The following is an 18,941-nucleotide window of genomic DNA, read 5'->3' on the forward strand; positions in this document are numbered from 1 at the left end:
TGGATTGCTTCTATTTCAGATGTCATTAACAGAAATTTCCTTTAACATGAATTTAGTGTCATCAAACTTGTTTACAAAAATCTCTGACCACTCTAACCCAAAGGTACATTGGTTGTCATTTTCTAATATTACCTCCAATTCAACTTTATCTTTTTAAACAATATTTAGGACTACATATTTATGTCGGGCAGTAGTCTGGCCACGTTCTTCTGGCCCCACACACTTTTGGATGTAATGGCGAGTTTGATCTTTATGACAAGGCTTCTTTTCATTGACAGTCCTCACCTCATGCTGTTGTTTTTCTCTGTCCCTCTAGATGAATCGCCCCATCCAGGTGAAGCCGGCGGACAGCGAGAGCAGAGGAGGTATTGCTGTCCCTCTTGTGCTTCTTGAGGGTAGGGCAGGAGGGTTGTGGTGGATTGGGGGGGGGGGTGGCTGTTGAGGGGCTTGAAGTAGATCTCTTGACTGGGGGTGAATGTTTGATTTGTTCCTCATTCTGTCCATCATCTGTTCTCTTTGGGGGTCACTCCTCTTGAGGGAAGGGCAGGAGGCCGCATGACGTAGAGGATTAAAGGGCAGTGTTAGCATTATCATGTCTTATGTCTCTGCCTACAGCTAGGGCAGGCGGGTGCCGGCAGCATTGGAGGCAGGTGGTCAGGAGCTTGCCCTAGCACTCTACCCCTAGTGAGGGCAGGAGGATACAGGCAGAATAGGACAACGACAGCGATGAGCCAGTGGGACACTTGTCCTATCATTCTCCCAATGGTGAAGGCAGGGCGTGCTCGAAAGATTGGGACATGTGTATTTATTTGTATTTTTTGCAGCATTTATATAGTGGGGACTGGACCCTGTGAAAGGGATGGATTACTTTAAACATGCAGCATTTGTAAAGCATTCATGCTAGGCTGATAATGTCATGAGTTGGGCGAAAACACAAGAACTTCAACGAGTCCCTCCCTGCAGCAGGACAAGAAGGCCATGGCATAACCACATCACTGAGGATGGCATCAGGCACAAATCTGCTGGTGGATTGAGGTCACTGCTAATAAGAGATGGGAGTATGGACTCAATATATACTTGAGATACACTGGGGGCTGAATAGTGGTATAAAAATTAATACAAATAGAGCTGGAGATAGCTCAGCATCTAGATATGGCATGTACTCCGCTAGGTTTCTTACATGTACGTCGATCTAGATTCCAGTAAGGGGAAAGGAGATTTGTGACTTGTTTTTTAAATGGCAGTTTTCGCTCAGGTGCTTCATGGTGGCATCCTGGTGTTGGTGAGCTGCTGTGGGCAGCGTGAGTAAGTGATCTTTTGGATGCTTATAGTGTTAGGGTTGGGATGGTTATCTTCAGTGTGGTGGGAAGTAGTTAAAGACACTAGGAGGGTAGCCTAAGAAAGTGCTTTCGGGTGACTCGCCCCATGCTCATTGTTTCTTCCCATGCTCCTTATTTCATGCCATGCTCATTGTTTCCCCCCACGCTCATTGTTTCTTCCCATGGTCATTGTTTTTTCCCTATGCTCACTGTTTCTTCCCATGGTCTTTGTTTTTTCCCCATGCTCATTGTTTCTTCCCATGCTCATTGTTTCATGCCATGCTCATTGTTTCATCCCATGCTCATTGTTTCTTCCCATGGTCATTGTTTTTCCCCATGTTCATTGATTCTTCCCATGATCATTGTGTTTTCCCCATGCTCATTGTTTCCACCCACGCTCATTGTTTCTTCCCATGGTCATTGTGTTTTCCCCATGCTCATTGTTTCTTCCCATGGTCATTGTTTCTTCCCCATGCTCATTGTTTCCTCCCACGCTCATTGTTTCTTCCCATGGTCATTGTTTTTCCTCATGTTCATTGATTCTTCCCATGCTCATTGTTTCTCCCCATGCTCATTGTTTCTCCCCATGCTGATTGTTTCTTCCCGTACTCATTGTTTCTTCTACCTCTGTGTTAGAGCCTCTTGTCTCTCTATTACAAGCAGTTCTCTCACCCACTCTCCATCACTGCTGCTCTTCCCTCTCTATTTCAGTCAACGCTTACTCGGTTACAGCCACTCCTAGCTCTCTGTTACAACCACACCCCTTTCTATGTAAAAGCCTGTTCTACAACTGTATTCTTTTGTTTTATTACATCCACTCTCCCCTTCTAGTAGTTTAACCCTGTCTTGCCAACCTCCCTATAACATACTTCCCTTGTACGCCTACATTTCCTTGTCTCTCTCTATTACATACTTCCTCCTTTATTAGAGTCTCACTTCCCTCACAGCAATGATCCACCTCTCCATCCTTTCTATTGGAGACCTTTTTCTTCATAATAGCTCTAATGTTCTATATTTTAACACCCCCCACTTTTTTAGTATGCCCATCTTCAATAGCCTCATTGTGATATCTACCCCCTCTCTGTTCCCCTCTTTGACCTTTCCTCTCTCTGTTGCAACCTCTGTCCTCAATAAAACACCCCTATCTATTAAACCGTCCTTCTCTGTATTGCAGTTTCTCTCTCTCTCCACCTTCCCTCCCTCCCCGCTTCCCTCCCTCCTATCCCTCTTATCTCTACTGAAGTCTCTTCTCTTTTCTACTAAGTCCTCTTCAAACCTTCCATCCTCCACAAATCTCTATTTTGTCTCTGCCGTCTCTCTGTTAGTGCTCTGCCTTCATGGTTGCCCATCTGCCGCTTTATTGAGGCGTCTCTTCCCTCTCCATTCAAGCACCCCTCTCTTCACTGAAGCATACCCACTCCCTAGTGCAACGACCCTCTCTATGAAAGCCCCTGTCTCAATTAATCATCTTCCCATTCCCTATTAACACATGTCCTCCCTGTCTGTTACATCATCGCGCCCGTCCGTATTAAGCCCTCCGCGCCCCCTCTATTAATCATCTGCTCATTCTCCAGTAAAGGTTCTCCTTTCATTCCATTGCAGCATTCCCTACCGCTCATCTGATACCTCTCTTGCTTGTATATGTCAGTCTCTCTTCTATGAGAGTCTGTCTTTTATGTCTACACCCTCCCAACGTTATTATAGCTTCTTACCTTTCTGCCTACCGCGCCTGGTTGCCCTCAGCTTCTCTCTTGTTCTAACTTCCTGTACTCATGCCTTCCCTTTCTCTCGCCTTCCCTCTCTATCTCCCTCCATCTCTTTTGTCTTAACTCTCTTTCTCCTCTTGTTTTTCTTTCTAGTTCTCCTTTCACACCCCTCCTAGTCCTCATTAATTCTGGTATTTTCCCTCATTTCCTTTTGCTCCCACACAACTTTATAACCTCTCCCTTCTATCACTTTTCACCCTTCTCATGTCCTTTACTATCTCTCCTTCACCTCCTAGCGTAGCTTCTCCTCCCGCTCCCCTCACTTCCTTTACTTGTGCTCTCCTCTCTCTCTCACTTGTTTTCTTTAGCTCTTCTCTGTCATACCCTCCCCATCTCCCTCCCGACACCTGATCACCTTTGTCCTTCGCTACTCACCACGTGCTGGAACGTTCTCTGATCATTTCCTGTTTCTCTCCAGAAGACAGGAAGTTGTTTGTTGGAATGCTGGGTAAGCAGCAGACAGACGAGGATGTCCGGAAAATGTTCGAGCCCTTCGGAAGCATCGATGAGTGCACAGTCCTGCGAGGGCCTGACGGAACGAGCAAAGGTAACTGTCCCATTATCCACCACCACGTATATTGATGTAAGGTAACACCTGAGCAACTCTATAACCCTCCCTACCTCACGTCTCATGCACAGCCGGACATGCTGCCTCCCGAGCTCTCATTGCCTGTGCTGAACAAGTGTCGGCCCAAAGGTGTGCTTAGAAGCCCAATGCCAGCAATATCAAATCTTCGGGGGTGCCAAATGCCAAGGCTGCCTAGGGCCATATATATCATAGTTCCGTTTTGCGATTTCTAAATAGCGATTTTTAAGGAAGCGCTATTTAGAAATCGCAAAATGGTATGTATGTAGATATCAGCTTCTTTTTAGCGATTTCTTAAAATTCCTTAATTGCGATTAGCAAAGTGCTAATCGCAATTAACCCCTTCGATGCTGGTGACAAAGCCAGCTCGTCATGGGCGTTACCTGCGCTGCGCGCATGACGAGCTGGCTTTGTCACGTTACCCGCGATTTTCAAATTTCATCGCGCAGCGGGAAAACCCGCCAGCGCGCATAAGGTTAAGGAATAATTTCCCATTAATTTCTATGGGCCAGGAGGCCCATAGGAATGAAGGGGAAATGTGCAATTAGCAATTTGCTAATCGCAAATTGAGAATATTTTCAAGGGTGCAGGGGTGTCCAAAGGACACCCTGCTGCACCTCTGAAAATGACATGTGTGCGCATATGGTGCACATAAGGGCATGTATGAGCGTCACATGGCACCTTTTTGTTTTAAAAAAAATTGCTTTTTGTAAGGAATTCGCAACTTACCACCAACTTGAAGTTGGTGGTAATTTGCGATTCCTTAGGGACAATTAGCAATATTTTTTTGCATGATACATTGCATTTAAGGAATCGCAAATTGTGCGAATCCTTAAAAGCTATCGCAAAGTAAGGAATCGCAAATTGTGTGATTCCTTATTTTGAACCACATTTGCTTAATACATACCATATTGAGAATTTGCATTCGCAAAGGCCGAAATTCTGCGAATTTCGTCCTTTGCGAATGCGAATTTCAATGATACATATGGCCCTTAGACTTGATTCCTACTCCTGCCCATTTCATCCACCACAGGCCCCTGTAACTCATTCTTTCACGTTCTTCTTCTTCTTGCTTTTTTTCTTTGTCACCGTTTTTCCATCTTTCTTTTCCTCCTTCTTTCCCGCTCTTGTGTTTTTCTCTCTCCTGCTCTTGCTCAAAGTCTGATGTGGAAAAGTAAGCGTGGCTGCATCAACACTACACGCATAGTTTGGCTGCATCAACACTACACGCATAGTACAGCTGCATCAACACTACACGCATAGGATGGCTGCATCAACACTACACGCATAGTACGGCTGCATCAACACTACACGCATAGTACGGCTGCTTCAATAGTACACGCAAAGTACGGCTGCATCAACACTACACGCATAGTACAGCTGCATCAACACTACGCGCATAGTACGGCTGCATCAACACTACACACATAGTACGGCTGCATCAACACTACACGCATAGTACGGCTGCATCAACAGTACATGCATAATGTGGCTGCATAAACACCACACGCATAGTGTGGCTGCATCAACACTACACGCATAGTGCGGCTGCATCAACACTACACGCATAGTGCGGCTGCATCAACACTACACGCATAGTGCGGCTGCATCAACACTACACGCATAGTGCGGTTGCATTAACACTACACGCATAATGTGGCTGTATAAACACCACACGCATAGTGCGGCTGCATCAACACTACACGCATAGTACTGCTGCATCAACACTACACGCATAGTACGGCTGCATCAACACTACACGCATAGTACGGCTGCATCAACACTACATGCATAGTGCGGCTGCATCAACACTACACCCATAGTACGGCTGCATCAACAGTACACGCATAATGTGGCTGCATAAACACCACACGCATAGTGCGGCTGCATCAACACTACACACATAGTGCGGCTGCATCAACAGTACACACATAGTGCGGCTGCATTAACACTACACGCATAGTGCATCTGCATCAACCCACATCTATAGCGTGACTGCATCATCACTACTGGTTTGCATCCCACCCACCTCCATCATTAAAGTACACGTAAACTTTCATGGTGACCCTTGCCGCCCACCTCCCACACTTGTTAGTATACATGGCACCCATGCTGTGTTGTGCACAGTTGGCACTCCTCCACGCACCCATTATCTCACTGCTGAGCACAGCTTGGCATACTCCTCCAGCACCTCGTTAGTCCTTGTTTTTGGCAGGCAGATTTGTCTAGATTCTTGTCCAAATATACATTCCCCTGAAGGTGAACAGGTGAATGGGGAGGTGGTCACAGCTGTTTGAGCAGGTGTTCACTATCTTGTCCAAATGGGCTGAACCATGGAGGAGCACTACGTAGGCACTGCCAGAATCCTTTCTCCACGAGTGGGGGTGGAGGGGCTTGAGAGCATCTGTCTCAGCTGCTATCTTGTGCATCGGGGCACCGCACAAATGACCCTCGTCATTAGTCGCTTAGACTATGGAAATGTCCTGTTCCTCGCCTCAAATCAATACCTCCTTTTCAAAATTGCAAGTGATTCAAAACACTGGGCCCGTATAGTAAACAACCTTCCACCTAGAACTCCTCCAGCCCCTACACTCAGATCCCTACACTGGTTTCCCATCCCTTAGAGAGCACTCTTTAAACCTCTTTGCCTGACCTACAAATCAGTGTCAGGCTCTGGCCGAAGGTTTCTACAGAATAGACTTATTCCCTACACCCCAAACAACAAGTTGTGATTTAGCAAACAACTGCTACTCCTCCCAAGACCCATGCGAACCACTAAATATGGAGGCAAAGCCTTTTCCATCTCGGCCCACTTCACTGGAACAAACTTCCTTTGGTTATCCGTGCTTCTCAAAGTCTACCTGAATTCAAGAAACCTTTTAAAACCTGTCTGTTTTAATGCCGCCTCTACCCAATGCCTTTCAAGCACAAAGGTGTCCCTTCACAGACCGGTTGTGTGCTATATTAAGACTCAAATAACATAACATAACAGCCCTGCAGCCTTTGTTTCTTTGGCATCGGGCCAGGCCTTATCTGAACTCCTAACTATGTATTTTAGATTTTTTTGTGAGTTAAAAGTAGCAAATTGGGTTCTTTGCATACTTGTGAGCCTTTGTCTTGTTCATGCATACACAATGAAACAAATGCACAATCGGTGCATCTGTGTTTTGATACTTGTATGTGTATAAATCTGGGGTTCAATACTAGTGTGTGTGTGTTTATGTGAGATTGGACATACACATGCAGCTGTGGTTGATGTGTGTGACTGTGTGCCACTGTACAAGCACCTACACACACACCACACTTTTCTGGTGAGTACACGTGAACCCCTGAACTGGCTATTTATTCACGCTCTTGACCAATTTCTTGGGCTAATGGAGTTTACGCAGGCGGTTGGTAGATCTCATTTCTGGTACATCTATGCAGCACACCAGAAAAATGATTCACTACCACCTGTGTGTAGGCATGCGGTAAGGGGTGTTGATTGTGAAATTATCTTTAAAAATATGCAGGGAGAACATCTTTTGTGGTACTCTGTGTGCCAGAAAAAACGCACATAGCTCAGCTGGGTGTCACTGAAGAGGGTGCCTGGGGGTGAGGGGGTCCTGTAGATTACAACCCCCCTGGACTGGCCAGAATAATACAGGGAATAGCCATGGGAACTGAACAAGACAACAAGATGACTGCCAGCAGAAACAGCTGTGGATTTTGATCCATAGAGCTAGGAATCAGGTGCTGCAAAATGACTTGGCCAGCAATGCTGGAAAGTGTGGGAGGCCTTTCCCAGAACAGGAGATCCTGGCATCCAGATGCTCCTTTATTGCTTAAAATGATTTTGACAGACTGGGCATTCTCTCCCTGCCTCCAACCAAATCAGCCTTCTTAATGAAGGCCTCTTCCACCCACTGTGGTTTCCCACCAGGGCTGCCAAAGTGCCATTCAAGTGGTTTGAAAGTAAACACCGCCCGATGTTTAAATGACCATCCGAATCATGAAGTGCAAGGCAATGTTGCTTTGTCCTCCATAAACAACAATTTCCCTTTTATTCTCTGTAAACCCTAAAATGAAGTTAGTGGCGGGTTCACGCCTCCCAGGCTGGCTACATCAAGTCCCAGCTTTCAGATCAATGTATGAAGAATAGCTGATCAAGTTCTGAAATTGCCAGGGGTCCAGTTGTATCTGGAATCCAAACGTGTAAGTGGAGAGCGACACATTTCCACCAATCATGGCTGCCTGTGCACTGCCCATCAGGAGCCAAAATATGAAAAGCGTGTGTGTGTATTCACAGACAACTGTGTATCTGATAGTGTGTGTTGGTCCATGGTGAGGTATTTGCATGCATGCACCTGAGTTAAGATATACGTAGTCATTAGACCGTGGTTAGATATGTCTGTGTGTATCCGACACGTGCACAGTCAGGCATGGCACTGCACTGGGTCTGCACTTGTTTGTACAAACATCTAGTAAGTTGTGTGCCTGTGCATTTGCACCTTTGCCACTAACGCTCGTTTTGTACCAACATAGCTCCCAATCCCGTAAGACTACCAAGCGCTTTACAGACAGTCGATCACGCCACTGCGAGCACAGGTTTGTGTGTTGGTGTGCGAGTCTGTGCTGTGGCTGTGGGTGCCTGTGTGTCCGTGTTTGTAGGTTTATTCTTGTTTTTATTGTAGTGTCGCTAATAGAAGTCGTCTTCCGCGTACAAGAAGTCATCGTTAAACCATGTCTTCTTCTTGTCATTCCTCAGGCTGTGCCTTTGTCAAGTTCCAGTCACACGCAGAGGCCCAAGCAGCAATCAGCACACTACATGGGAGCAGGACTTTACCGGTAAGGACATGCCTCAATTTACGAGGGGTTTGTGACAGCAAGGCGACAGGGAGGAGATGGGGTGGACATGTAGGTATCAGTAGCTGAAATATGCAAAAAAAAATTGGAAACTGTGAACCTGAGTGCAATGGGGTGTCGTCAGTGGGTACGGGGTGGGGTCAGAGGATGTTAAAAAGGACTAAACATTATTTTGTTGGTCTTTCACCTTAAGAAAACTTCATATAAAATAACTCACACACCCTAAATCAAAAATGCCTGCAAGTTAAACTAATTGGTGGGAAACACTCTTCTACATTATGAAGCCTCCGTTGGTTAATCCAATCATTGCGAATGTCTGTGTGTATAACCAGAGTCACAGAACCAAATCCAGGTTGGCTCTGTGTGAAATAGTGACTTGTATATTTATAGTGCTAGGAGGTCCTAGCCCGTGCAAAAAGCACTGTGAATATGAAAGTAATTATCTTACAACTCACTGTATAAGATATGCAGCTGCAAATTGTGCAGAAAATATGTTGTGTATTGGATAAAATATGTTTTTTCTTACTATAAGTTTTGGTAATAAGAAATCCGACTCTACCTAGTGCCAATATTTCTTGTAAGCATCCATTAAAAGGACGCAGTGCAGAGCGTAGCTTGTAACACCCTTACTTGACCTCTGAAAAAGAATAAATCTTTGCCACCATGAAGCTTCAAGTGACTCAATTAATTAAAGCCAGTCCTGGCTTCCAAGCAGCCTTTGCATTTGCTGCTTAACCAATTGCTCTCAGTTACATTTCTTTCTGGCATCAGGTACCCTGATGAGAAGGCTTCTTTCTTTCTCAGCTGGTTTCTCCCTTGGCCTCCCTTGCCCCCCCCCCCCCCCCTCCTCTCTCATTGCTACAAGCCAGGGGCACCTCAGTGTCCGCATTAAATGTTCAGGGACAGCTACATTTTAATAAAAGTATGGAGACTGTTTTGTAAAATTAAAAAAACGTGGACATGTCTTTCCCCTTTGATCTCACCCACATCCCCCTCAGCTATCACAAGTTGTATAGCCTGAGAAAGAGCAATTATCAAGGGTTGGCATCAGTGTTCGTCACTCAACTTCGGATACTTAACACAGATCATTCTTTTCTAGGCCTGCTTTTGAGCAGGCCAAGACTTGGGCAGGGGAAAGGAGTGGCAATTTCCAGTGGACTGCCACACTGTGTGATGGTTGTGTAGTTGCCTTCTTCCTCATGTCTAATGTGACAGGTCTTGTAGTAGAATAGAGACTTTGGACCCATTTGTTTTAAAATATCCCTCTGTAAAGTAACCCCTTGACACTCACCTAAATGCCCCTTCCTTGTTTCCTGTACTTGCTTGATGCAATACTGGGCTAGTGTTGCAATTTGCCAATGGTTCTTGTGATTCCCGACTCATCATCCCATCATTTGGGCCTTACTTTTACATGACATATTTGTGGTAGTCCAGCACTCCCGTAATGCTGCTCAGTCTCTTTCTCTTTTTAATACAGTTGAAGTACTCTGTCAAGAAGTACCTGACATGGGATCTATCTTGGTCCAGCCCAAGTTGTCCTTCGCTGCTACTACAGCATAGAGACATATATTTCGATTTTACTATATCCAAGTTGACATGTTTATATGCATGTAGCATTTACGTAGATATCAGGACCCAAGACCCATGCTCCTCCATGTATTTAGGCTCCAATCTTCCATTAAAGCAGCCAGCCCCTAAATGGCGTCAAAATAGGTCTCAAACCCCAACCAGGTATCAAGTACAGGTATATTCTGGAATCCTTTTTGGTGGTGCAGGATTGGGTAAATAGATGCATTTAAAGTCCTCTTGATAGCGCTATTGCCAGACAATTATGTGAGAATCACCAGGAGTGGGCCTTTGGCTCCACCAACATGTTGGGAGCCAGGAGTATATGTTCGGATTGGGCATTGCCGTAAATTTTCCAAAGAGGTGAAACCCAGAGCTGACCTCGAAGAAAGTAATTTCTAAAGATGGCCTTCCCCAGTTACGACGGACGTCAGTCGGTTAGCTTATATGTGATGTCATCCCGCACAAAACGCTTCACGCGTGAGAGGTATTGTCGGGTAGCTGACGTAGAGCGACACCGCTGACGTCGAGCTGCGTGAGTTTACGTTCACTGACGTCGGCGCGGTCCAAGGCGTAGGTCCCGTTTGCCTGCCTGGCCTGTCCGGCTGTGAAGGTTCCGTAAGGCGGCCAACCAGTTCCAGCGAGACAGAGAAGCGGCGAGTCGTACATTTAGCCAGATATAGGCGCAGATAAGCTCCAAAAAGAAACCGTTTCAGTCAGGCAGATAACTAGGCATGGAACAAGAGACAGGCAGGGGGGCTCGCTCGACGGGAAGACAGGGAGGCAAACATAAAACAGGCTCATTTTTATTGTTATTATTATTACCATCATCATAATCGTCATGTACTGTTAGAGGGACACTGATAATCCATCAAAGCAAATTCCACTTTCTGTGGCCTGTGTCATGGGTTGGATGGGACATTGCTGCCCTCTAGCGGGCATAGCTTCTAACTGCACAGTTATTTCTTCTGGCCTCTACATATTTTTTTTCCAGTGGTGGTGACAGCTTCCCGATAGTTTGGTTTATCTGTTTCAACACTTTAATACCGATATGGGTTCTTATCAGTAAAATTGAGTATTTTGAATGTTGTTCCTTCACATCACCGGTATCCTTAAAAATGATAAATGCAAAACTAAAAAGCCCAAACTATAGGAGGTCTCTTGTGATAGAAAAGGATCGTCCATGTGCAATTAGTAGCTGCGTGGAGTGAAGCACTTGACTACGACCCTCTGCTCACTAGTGCCTCCTCACCAGTACCTTATCACAACACCTGTGTCACAGCCACTGTTTCATCGAACCCTGTTCCCGCCCACTTCTGGGGGAAGTGCCTACATAGGCTCCTACACAGGGCACAAGTCCTAACAAAATAAGTGGGGGGACGCTGTCACCGGAAGTGAAGTCACGACAAGAAGTGACATCACAAAAAGTGGCATGCACCATCGGGCTCATTGCCTCCCCTCGCTTCACCCCCTTAGATGCGATTGCATCTGAGAAGTCAGCGCGGGAGCAGCGTGCTGTGAGCTCCGATCTCGTCCCAGAGAGGCCAAAGAGTAAAGTCTTGCTGTTTGGCAGGGGGGACGGTGTCCACCCGGTAAAATCAGTGGGGGGACGCCATCTACCCGCATGGTACCCCAACTTGAGCCCTGCTCCTACATATTCAAAATACGAATTTAAATAACCTTGGTTCACTTGTTCCCGAAGTTATGATGTGATCTGACAACAGCAACTCACTTTTGCACAGAAGTGTGGATAGCGATGTCAGTTCTTTATACAATTTTACTTGGTGGAGGATGGTTGGGGTGAAGGTTAGAGATTTTTCTTGCTAGCGAGAGATCGTCTTGTTGCATTTTCTAAACTAGTTTTTATTAAAAAATAATAACACTACAGTGGTATAGGGGATCATTAACATCTTGAATTTACATCTGTGTACAATTATGCAGAGAATGGGTTTTTAGAGACCAGTAAATAAATCCATCAGGTTTTGTAGAGCGTTCGCACTCACCTGTAAGGGTCTCAAGGTGTTGGGGGATGGGGGTAGGGGCTGCTGTTACTTTGAAGAGCCAGGTCTTGAGCTCCTTTCTGAATTGAGGCAGAGATGGTGGTTGCCTGAGATACTGAGGAAGGGAGTTCCAGGTCCTTGCAGCGAGGTAATAGAGCGGAGATGTCTGGTGGGGGGTGTGTAAGGAGAGGTGGTGGTGGAGTTATGCAGGTCTGGTGTTGTGGAGGGCTTTATAGCTTTGCGTGAGGAGCTTGTAGGTGATCCTTTTGTTGACTGGGAGTCCGTGGAGGTCTCCCAGGTGGTTGGTGATGTGGCTGTGGCGAGGGATGTTCAGGATATAATATAATCCACATTTGTAAAGCGCACAATCACCCGTAAGGGTCTCTAGGCGCTGGAGGCCGTCGGGAAGATTAAGTAAGCTACTGCCCAGAGTCACATGGTGCTGGGCTAACCTGCCGCCGGTGCCAGGGATCGAACCGTGATTCCCAGATTCCGGAGTCAGTCGCCCTAGCCATGGCGCCACACCTCTTCACTGAGTCTGGTGGAGGTGTTCTTGTTGTTTTGCATTTTCTTTTGGAGTTTTTTTGTGGTCCTGAGCACTGCGGGCCACCAGGAGTCGTCCCATGTGGTGGGGTTGGCGCCCAGAATGAGGGCTTCGATCTTGGCTTAGTTGAGCTTGAGGCATCTCTCTTTCATCCAAGTGGCTACTGCCTTCATTCTGCTGTGTAAGTTGTTCTTGGCAGCTGTTGGTTAGTCGGGGAGGATCAGCTGGGTGTCATGGGCGTAGGAGGTGATGTTGAGTCTCTGGTTTCTGACGATGGTTGCAAAGGGGGCCATGTTGATGTTGCAAATGGTGTAGCCCAGGGAGGAGCCCTGTGGCACTTTGCAGCAAATTTATGTGGGTTCTGAGAGGAAAGGTAGAAGTCTGATTCTGTTGTTCAGCCGTTGATGAAGGAGCCGATCCAGTTGTGGGCTTAGTTACAGATGCCCGTGTCTTGAAATCTAGTACAGAGGGTTTCATGGGAGAAGGTGGCGAAAGCAGCTGAGAGGTCCAGGAGGATGAGGGCTGTGGTTTCCCCTCTGTCGAGGAGGATGCAGCTGTTGTCTGTGGTGGTGAGGAGAGTGGTCTTGTGCTGTGGTTGCTTCTGAATCCCTATTGGTAGAGGTCCAGAATGTTGTTTGATTCAATAAACTCAGAGAATGACTTTGGCTGGGAAGTGGAGCAGGGAGATGGGTCTGTATTTCTTAAGGTCCGTAGGATCAGCAGATGGTTTCTTCAGCAGGGGGTTGAATCTGCATGTTTACAGTCTTCACGAAAAGTGGTGGATTCAATGCAGTTGATTGTGTGGCAGAGTTCGGGTGCAATGGAGGCGCTGGGTCTGTTGAGTATGTTGTGGTGGGAGGGATTCAAGGGGGCTCCAGAGTGGATGCTCTTCATGAACTTGAGTAGGGTCTGCTGGGGTCTTGGTCTGTTGGGCGCGGTGGTTTTGCATGGGGTCAGTGGGCTTTGGTTAGTGAACCTGTTGTAGATCGCCTTGATCTTGTGGCTGAAGAAGCTGGCAAGGTTGTTGCAGAGGTCTTGGGAGGGGGGACGCCGGTCATCTCCGTGCCAGGTTTGGTAAACTCTTTGACCACGGTGAAGAGCAGTTTGCTGTTGTGTGCATTGACGTTGATTCATACATGACCTATCTTTGGCAGATACAAGTCAAATGTTTTCAATCATCTTCTTGCTTCTTGACAATCTCACTTTACATGCCACTAAATCTAAAGTCTTGGAAATGAAAGATGATCCGCTAAGTAAAACACAATGTGACGGAGTGAAGAGGGATCAACCAACCCTCATGAATTCAAAGTTAAGGGACTTTCCTTAAAACATGCTGATTTTACAGTGGAAGGGAATGTACTACTGAAGTTCTTGTAGCATTGCTAGAATTAGGAAAAATAGGTCATTATTACAAAAGAGAAAGAGTGCAGGAGGGTGGGCGGATCGCTGCAACTCACAAAGTAAGATGGGAAGTCTGCACTCTGTATGATGTGCAGAGATTGTAAGCTTCCCCCTGCCACGATTCCTGCTCTCAACAGTATCATCTTGGAATATTTGAAGCTTTACTCAATGCAATAATTAAAAGCAAGTGGAAGGGCATTGGGAAAGGACTGCTGTTTAAGTCCAAATTCAGATCTTCATTGTTTCCCCTCTGTCTCTTCTTAAACGCTTCTTTTTTTCTTTTCCCTGCCCAGGGAGCCTCATCCAGCCTTGTTGTGAAGTTTGCTGACACCGAGAAGGAACGTGGGCTACGTCGGATGCAGCAAGTAGCCAACCAGCTGGGGATGTTCAGTCCAATCGCCCTACAGTTTGGTGCCTACAGCGCCTACACACAAGCGGTAATATGCTTTTTTATGGCACTGGCCACCTTGTCTCCTCTGGCTGTTCTGACGCCGGGGTGTGATAAGAATCCATCTGCTCTCAGCTTACTAGAGAAATTCAGAAATTCTGCAAAGGTGGTGTAAAAGAGGTTAATATGGTGCATTGACACTGCATCACCAATCTGTCCTCCTAATAACTTTGGCTGTACCCATGGTGAAACTGAGCACCCTTTGGAACATGACACTTCTTATCCAGTCTATTCCTGCAGGGTTTTTAAACGCACCTCTCTACCCCTACACAGTGAAATATAGCTCTTTTCCAATCTCTACCCCTGCCCAGTGGAATTTAGCCCTTTCCAGTGTCTCCCCCTGTCCAGCGGAATGTACCTCGTTTCCAGTCTCTCCCCTACCGATCAGAATGCGTGTCTTCCTAAATCTTTGCCAGCTTTTAATTGCAATGCATGCTTATCCAATCCGTAGCTTCTGCTGCCCAGCACAGTGAACATCTTCAATCCTTTCCATCTGCTACTGTCCTTTCCTTACCATCTGCCCACTAGTCCCCTGATTGAATACCACTTGCTGTTTTGATTTATATTTTACTTTAGTTCATGCTAGGAACATGGCAAACAATGTTATCAATGTGTGGTGGTGGATGGGAGAGGGGAGGTGAATACACTGCAACCCAAGATCACCTTTAAGTTAGAAAAATCCAAACACTGTCCCATTATGTAGATCTAATATTCCAGATCTTGTGGGTTTACTTCTGTTCATAATTTACGCAGTGGTGCTCTTGCCTTACGTCCTGCCCCACTTCTTTGTGCAGTACCGTACAGCAAGGTCCAGGGACTGCCCCTGTTTCTGTATTCCCCTTTATCGTTCTGGTCATAGGCAGTGACGGTGACCTGGGATTCACTAGAGATCGTGTGCAGGAGAAGTGTCCAGCAGAAAGAGTTCTGGATTGGATAGAACTGGCCAATGTTCAAATGTAGGCCGTCCAGTTAACCGCCAAACTCTCTTTTGCCCCCCCTGAAAGTCTCCCAGCGCCCTCAGTCCAGCCCCATCGTTGCTTAGCATCTATCCACACACATGACGGTTCCTTCAGTCGTGTATCACTGCTGCTTCATAGCTCGGTTTGTGTTATGTAAATCCACACACAATTACATATATTTTCATTCAGTTGTCTGTCGTTTTCACTCCTTAAATACGTTTGCTTTGCAAAAAGCTGTAACTTATTTTATTGCTTTCTGTGTTTTTTGGGGGGTGTGATTATCATGTTTTCTGATTCTTCCTTGTGGAAATGAGGTCAAATGCACCACGTTGCCGATTGAAAATGCTCCCAAGGCCAGCCTTTGTTATTCTATCCCGTGCTGGTGCCATTTATGGGGAGTTCCTGCTACGTCTGATTTCATTTCCTCCAGGTTTCAATGTAATATCAGTCTTTACATCATTCTGGCTGCCCCGTCCGCCAGCCTTGCTGCCTTCCTAAGTCCTGGTTAGTTTCTTCCCTATGACATTTGTTCCTGCCCGCTCTCTTTTGTGTGCTTCATGTAATAGATGTCTTTCCTCCTCTCTCCAACAGCTCATGCAGCAGCAGGCCGCTCTCGTTGCAGCTCAGAATGCCTACCTCAGCCCAATGGCCACCATGGCTTCCATTCAGATGCAGCAGATGGCCACCATCAACCCCAATGGGCTCATCGCCACACCCATCACCTCCTCATCAGGTAAGCAATGGCCTCCGGGGCTGGTTGAGGGTGTCTGGGACGAGGACATGAGCAATGAGCGAGGACATGAGCGATGAGCCCAATGAGCGAGGACATGAGCGCAATCCGCAAGGACATGAGCGCAATGAGCGAGGTCATGAGTGCAATGAGCGAGGACATGAGTGCAAAGAGCGAGGACATGAGCGCAATGAGCGAGGACATGAGCGCAATGAGCGAGAACATGAGTGCAATGAGCGAGGACATGCGTGCAATGAGCGAGGACATGCGTGCAATGAGCGAGGACATGCGTGCAATGAGCGAGGACATGAGCGCAATGAGCGAGGACATGAGTGCAATGAGCGAGGACATGAGCGCAAAGAGCGAGGACATGAGCGCAATGAGCGAGTACATGAGCGCAATGAGCGAGGTCATGAGTGCAATGAGCGAGTACATGAGCGCAATGAGCGGGTACATGAGCGCAATGAGCGAGGTCATGAGTGCAATGAGCGAGGACATGAGTGCAAAGAGCGAGGACATGAGCGCAATGAGCGAGGACGGGGAACATCACTTACAACGCATTTATTACAACGCACTACCATTACAACGCAACCATTACAACGCAAACCATTACAACGCATTGCGCTGGGGGGCGCTCTAGGATAGGGAATATATTTAATTTGCTATCCAACACCTTCCCTACTATCCACGGGGACTGGAGTTGGAATAGTAAATTAAATAAATCACTATCCAGCGCTTAAAAGCACTATGCGTTGTAGTGGTATGCGATGTAAAAACCGTGTTGTAACAGCAGGCGTTGTAATAGCCTGCGTTGTAACGACACCAATCCGCGAGGACATGAGCGCAATGAGCGAGGACATGCGTGCAATGAGCGAGGACATGAGTGCAATGAGCGAGGACATGAGTGCAATGAGCGAGGACATGAGTGCAAAGAGCGAGGACATGAGCGCAATGAGCGAGGACATGAGCGCAATGAGCGAGGACATGAGCGTAATGAGCGAAGAGATGAGCAATTAGCTCAATGAACGAGGACATGAGCGTAGTGAGCGAAGAGATGAGCGATTAGCTCAATGAACGAGGACATGAGCGACAAGAGTAATGATATGAAGTAAGGACAGCTTGAGATCTTTGAAAGGCGAGAAGACCTGCACAAGAGCCTCCAGATATATTGCGTAAAACCGTGAGCAGGATCCTAGGAGACTAAAACAGGCGTAAAGCATAAAGAAAGCACTCAGATTGGACCACGGGCAGATTCATTGCGGGGCAGTAGGAATTTAATAATGGAGCATTAGGAGCTCATTTAAAGGTGGGTGGTAATTGTCAGGGCCTCTGGAATTATGTGGCTTGGGAAGACCAAATTTTGTGGCAGGGTTGCGTAAATTATGTCGCAAGAAAAGCCAAATTATGCGGCATAATGCAGCACATTTTGTGATAGTATTGCTTCATTGTTTTGTAATTTTTAAACATGTTAACACTGCCTGGGCATTGGTTGCACCTGATTAGTACCAGTACCAGTGAAATACCCAAATATAACAATAAGCAACAGAACCTGTGCAAAAGGCCTTCTACTGCACGGCAACAGGCGTTTTTTTAGTAACTTATGAATCGTTTGAGCTAGGAACAATTTTTATTTTGGGGGTGGGTTTAAAACCTGTAGATTATGCAACAGATGATGGATTATGTGGCAATTGCAGCAAATCTGTAAATATGTGAAACGCCGCACAATCACATAATTCCAGTGGCCCTGGTAATTGGCAGCTGTCCTGTCCACTGCCCTGCCTTATTTAGACGTTAAAGATACTAGTTTTTCCAACAATGGAGCAGGCACTGTCTCTGCCGCTAAGAAAGCCCTTCCAGTAGGGCATCCACTGGTAAACGTGGTGCTGGAAGCCATTTTCAACATATAGGGCGGGCCTTCTAACAACAGGGTCACTGGCTTTTTTGTCCTGTAGACCATGACGTTCCCAGACAGGAATATCACAATAATGTCCCACACATGGAAAAAAAAAACAGCATATCCTGGTCCTTGCATTTTCATTTCACCAGGCAAGGCACCCTCTTCAAGGGTCTTTCATCAGAAAATGTAAAATGAAAAAAAAATTGGCGGCCAGGTGGTATGGCGGGTTTAACTGGCACTCTGTTTGTATTTGACTAAGTAGCTCTCACTATGGCTGCCGAGCCACTGCTCTGAGAAAAACCCTTCACCCGTGAGCCAGCTGTAGATGTGGCATACCAGTTGTGGCTGGCTGGGTGAGGCACTGTCTCCACAACCCCTGTCATTTGACAGGCTGAGAAAGATGGGAGCGGGAGACTCTGCACTCTTCTTTCAAAGGAAAATACGAAGAACTCGCTTTTGAGCCTTTGGACAGGATAGAAACACCAGGGACCCCAGATGGTTGGAGAGAGAACCAATACACCTTGATGGATGAGGCTGGTAAATTCCAGAAAGAAAGAATCTTGCCCCTAGGCTGACGAAAAGGTGGACTGCCCTCTCAATCTAGAGTGGGCGATCCACCATCATTTTTGAAATAGTGTGAAGCTGGCAAAAGACCTTCAATAGAATGGAAGTGTGGGGTTCCCATCATGCTGCAAAGCCCGCTTCTTGAGAATCCTGGGCAGACGTGTGAGCGCTGACATTGCACCCAAGCCTCGGGTACATATTTGGTGACATAAATTCCAACAGCAGTGATGCACATTGGTGGATTTCCAAAACATGGTTTCTCTCCGGAGTGGTCTCTTCTACGATCGATGCAACCATTTAATCGATAACGCACCAC

General features: G+C 46.6%; 1 protein-coding gene across 5 annotated transcripts in view; it reads left to right on the forward strand.

Annotated features, from left to right (window-relative positions):
* Positions 1–316: 316 nt before the first annotated feature.
* Positions 317–18,941, forward strand: part of LOC147672898 (CUGBP Elav-like family member 3) — a 50,147-nt gene continuing 31,522 nt past the window's right edge. For 3 of the 5 annotated variants that reach the window (XM_086947938.1, XM_086947940.1, XM_086947937.1), the window contains exons 1-5: positions 317–365; positions 3,504–3,632; positions 8,419–8,498; positions 14,321–14,464; positions 16,026–16,167. In XM_086947938.1, the coding sequence (XP_086804064.1) occupies positions 317–365; positions 3,504–3,632; positions 8,419–8,498; positions 14,321–14,464; positions 16,026–16,167 (544 nt within the window). Of the gene's footprint in view, positions 396–3,503; positions 3,633–8,418; positions 8,499–14,320; positions 14,465–16,025; positions 16,168–18,941 lie in introns of all 5 variants that reach the window. The other 2 variants (XM_086947936.1, XM_086947939.1) reach the window with 2 other exon arrangements.

This window comes from Lissotriton vulgaris, unplaced genomic scaffold (genome assembly GCF_964263255.1).
Source record: "Lissotriton vulgaris unplaced genomic scaffold, aLisVul1.2 SCAFFOLD_2170, whole genome shotgun sequence".
Classification (NCBI taxonomy): Eukaryota; Metazoa; Chordata; class Amphibia; order Caudata; family Salamandridae; genus Lissotriton; species Lissotriton vulgaris.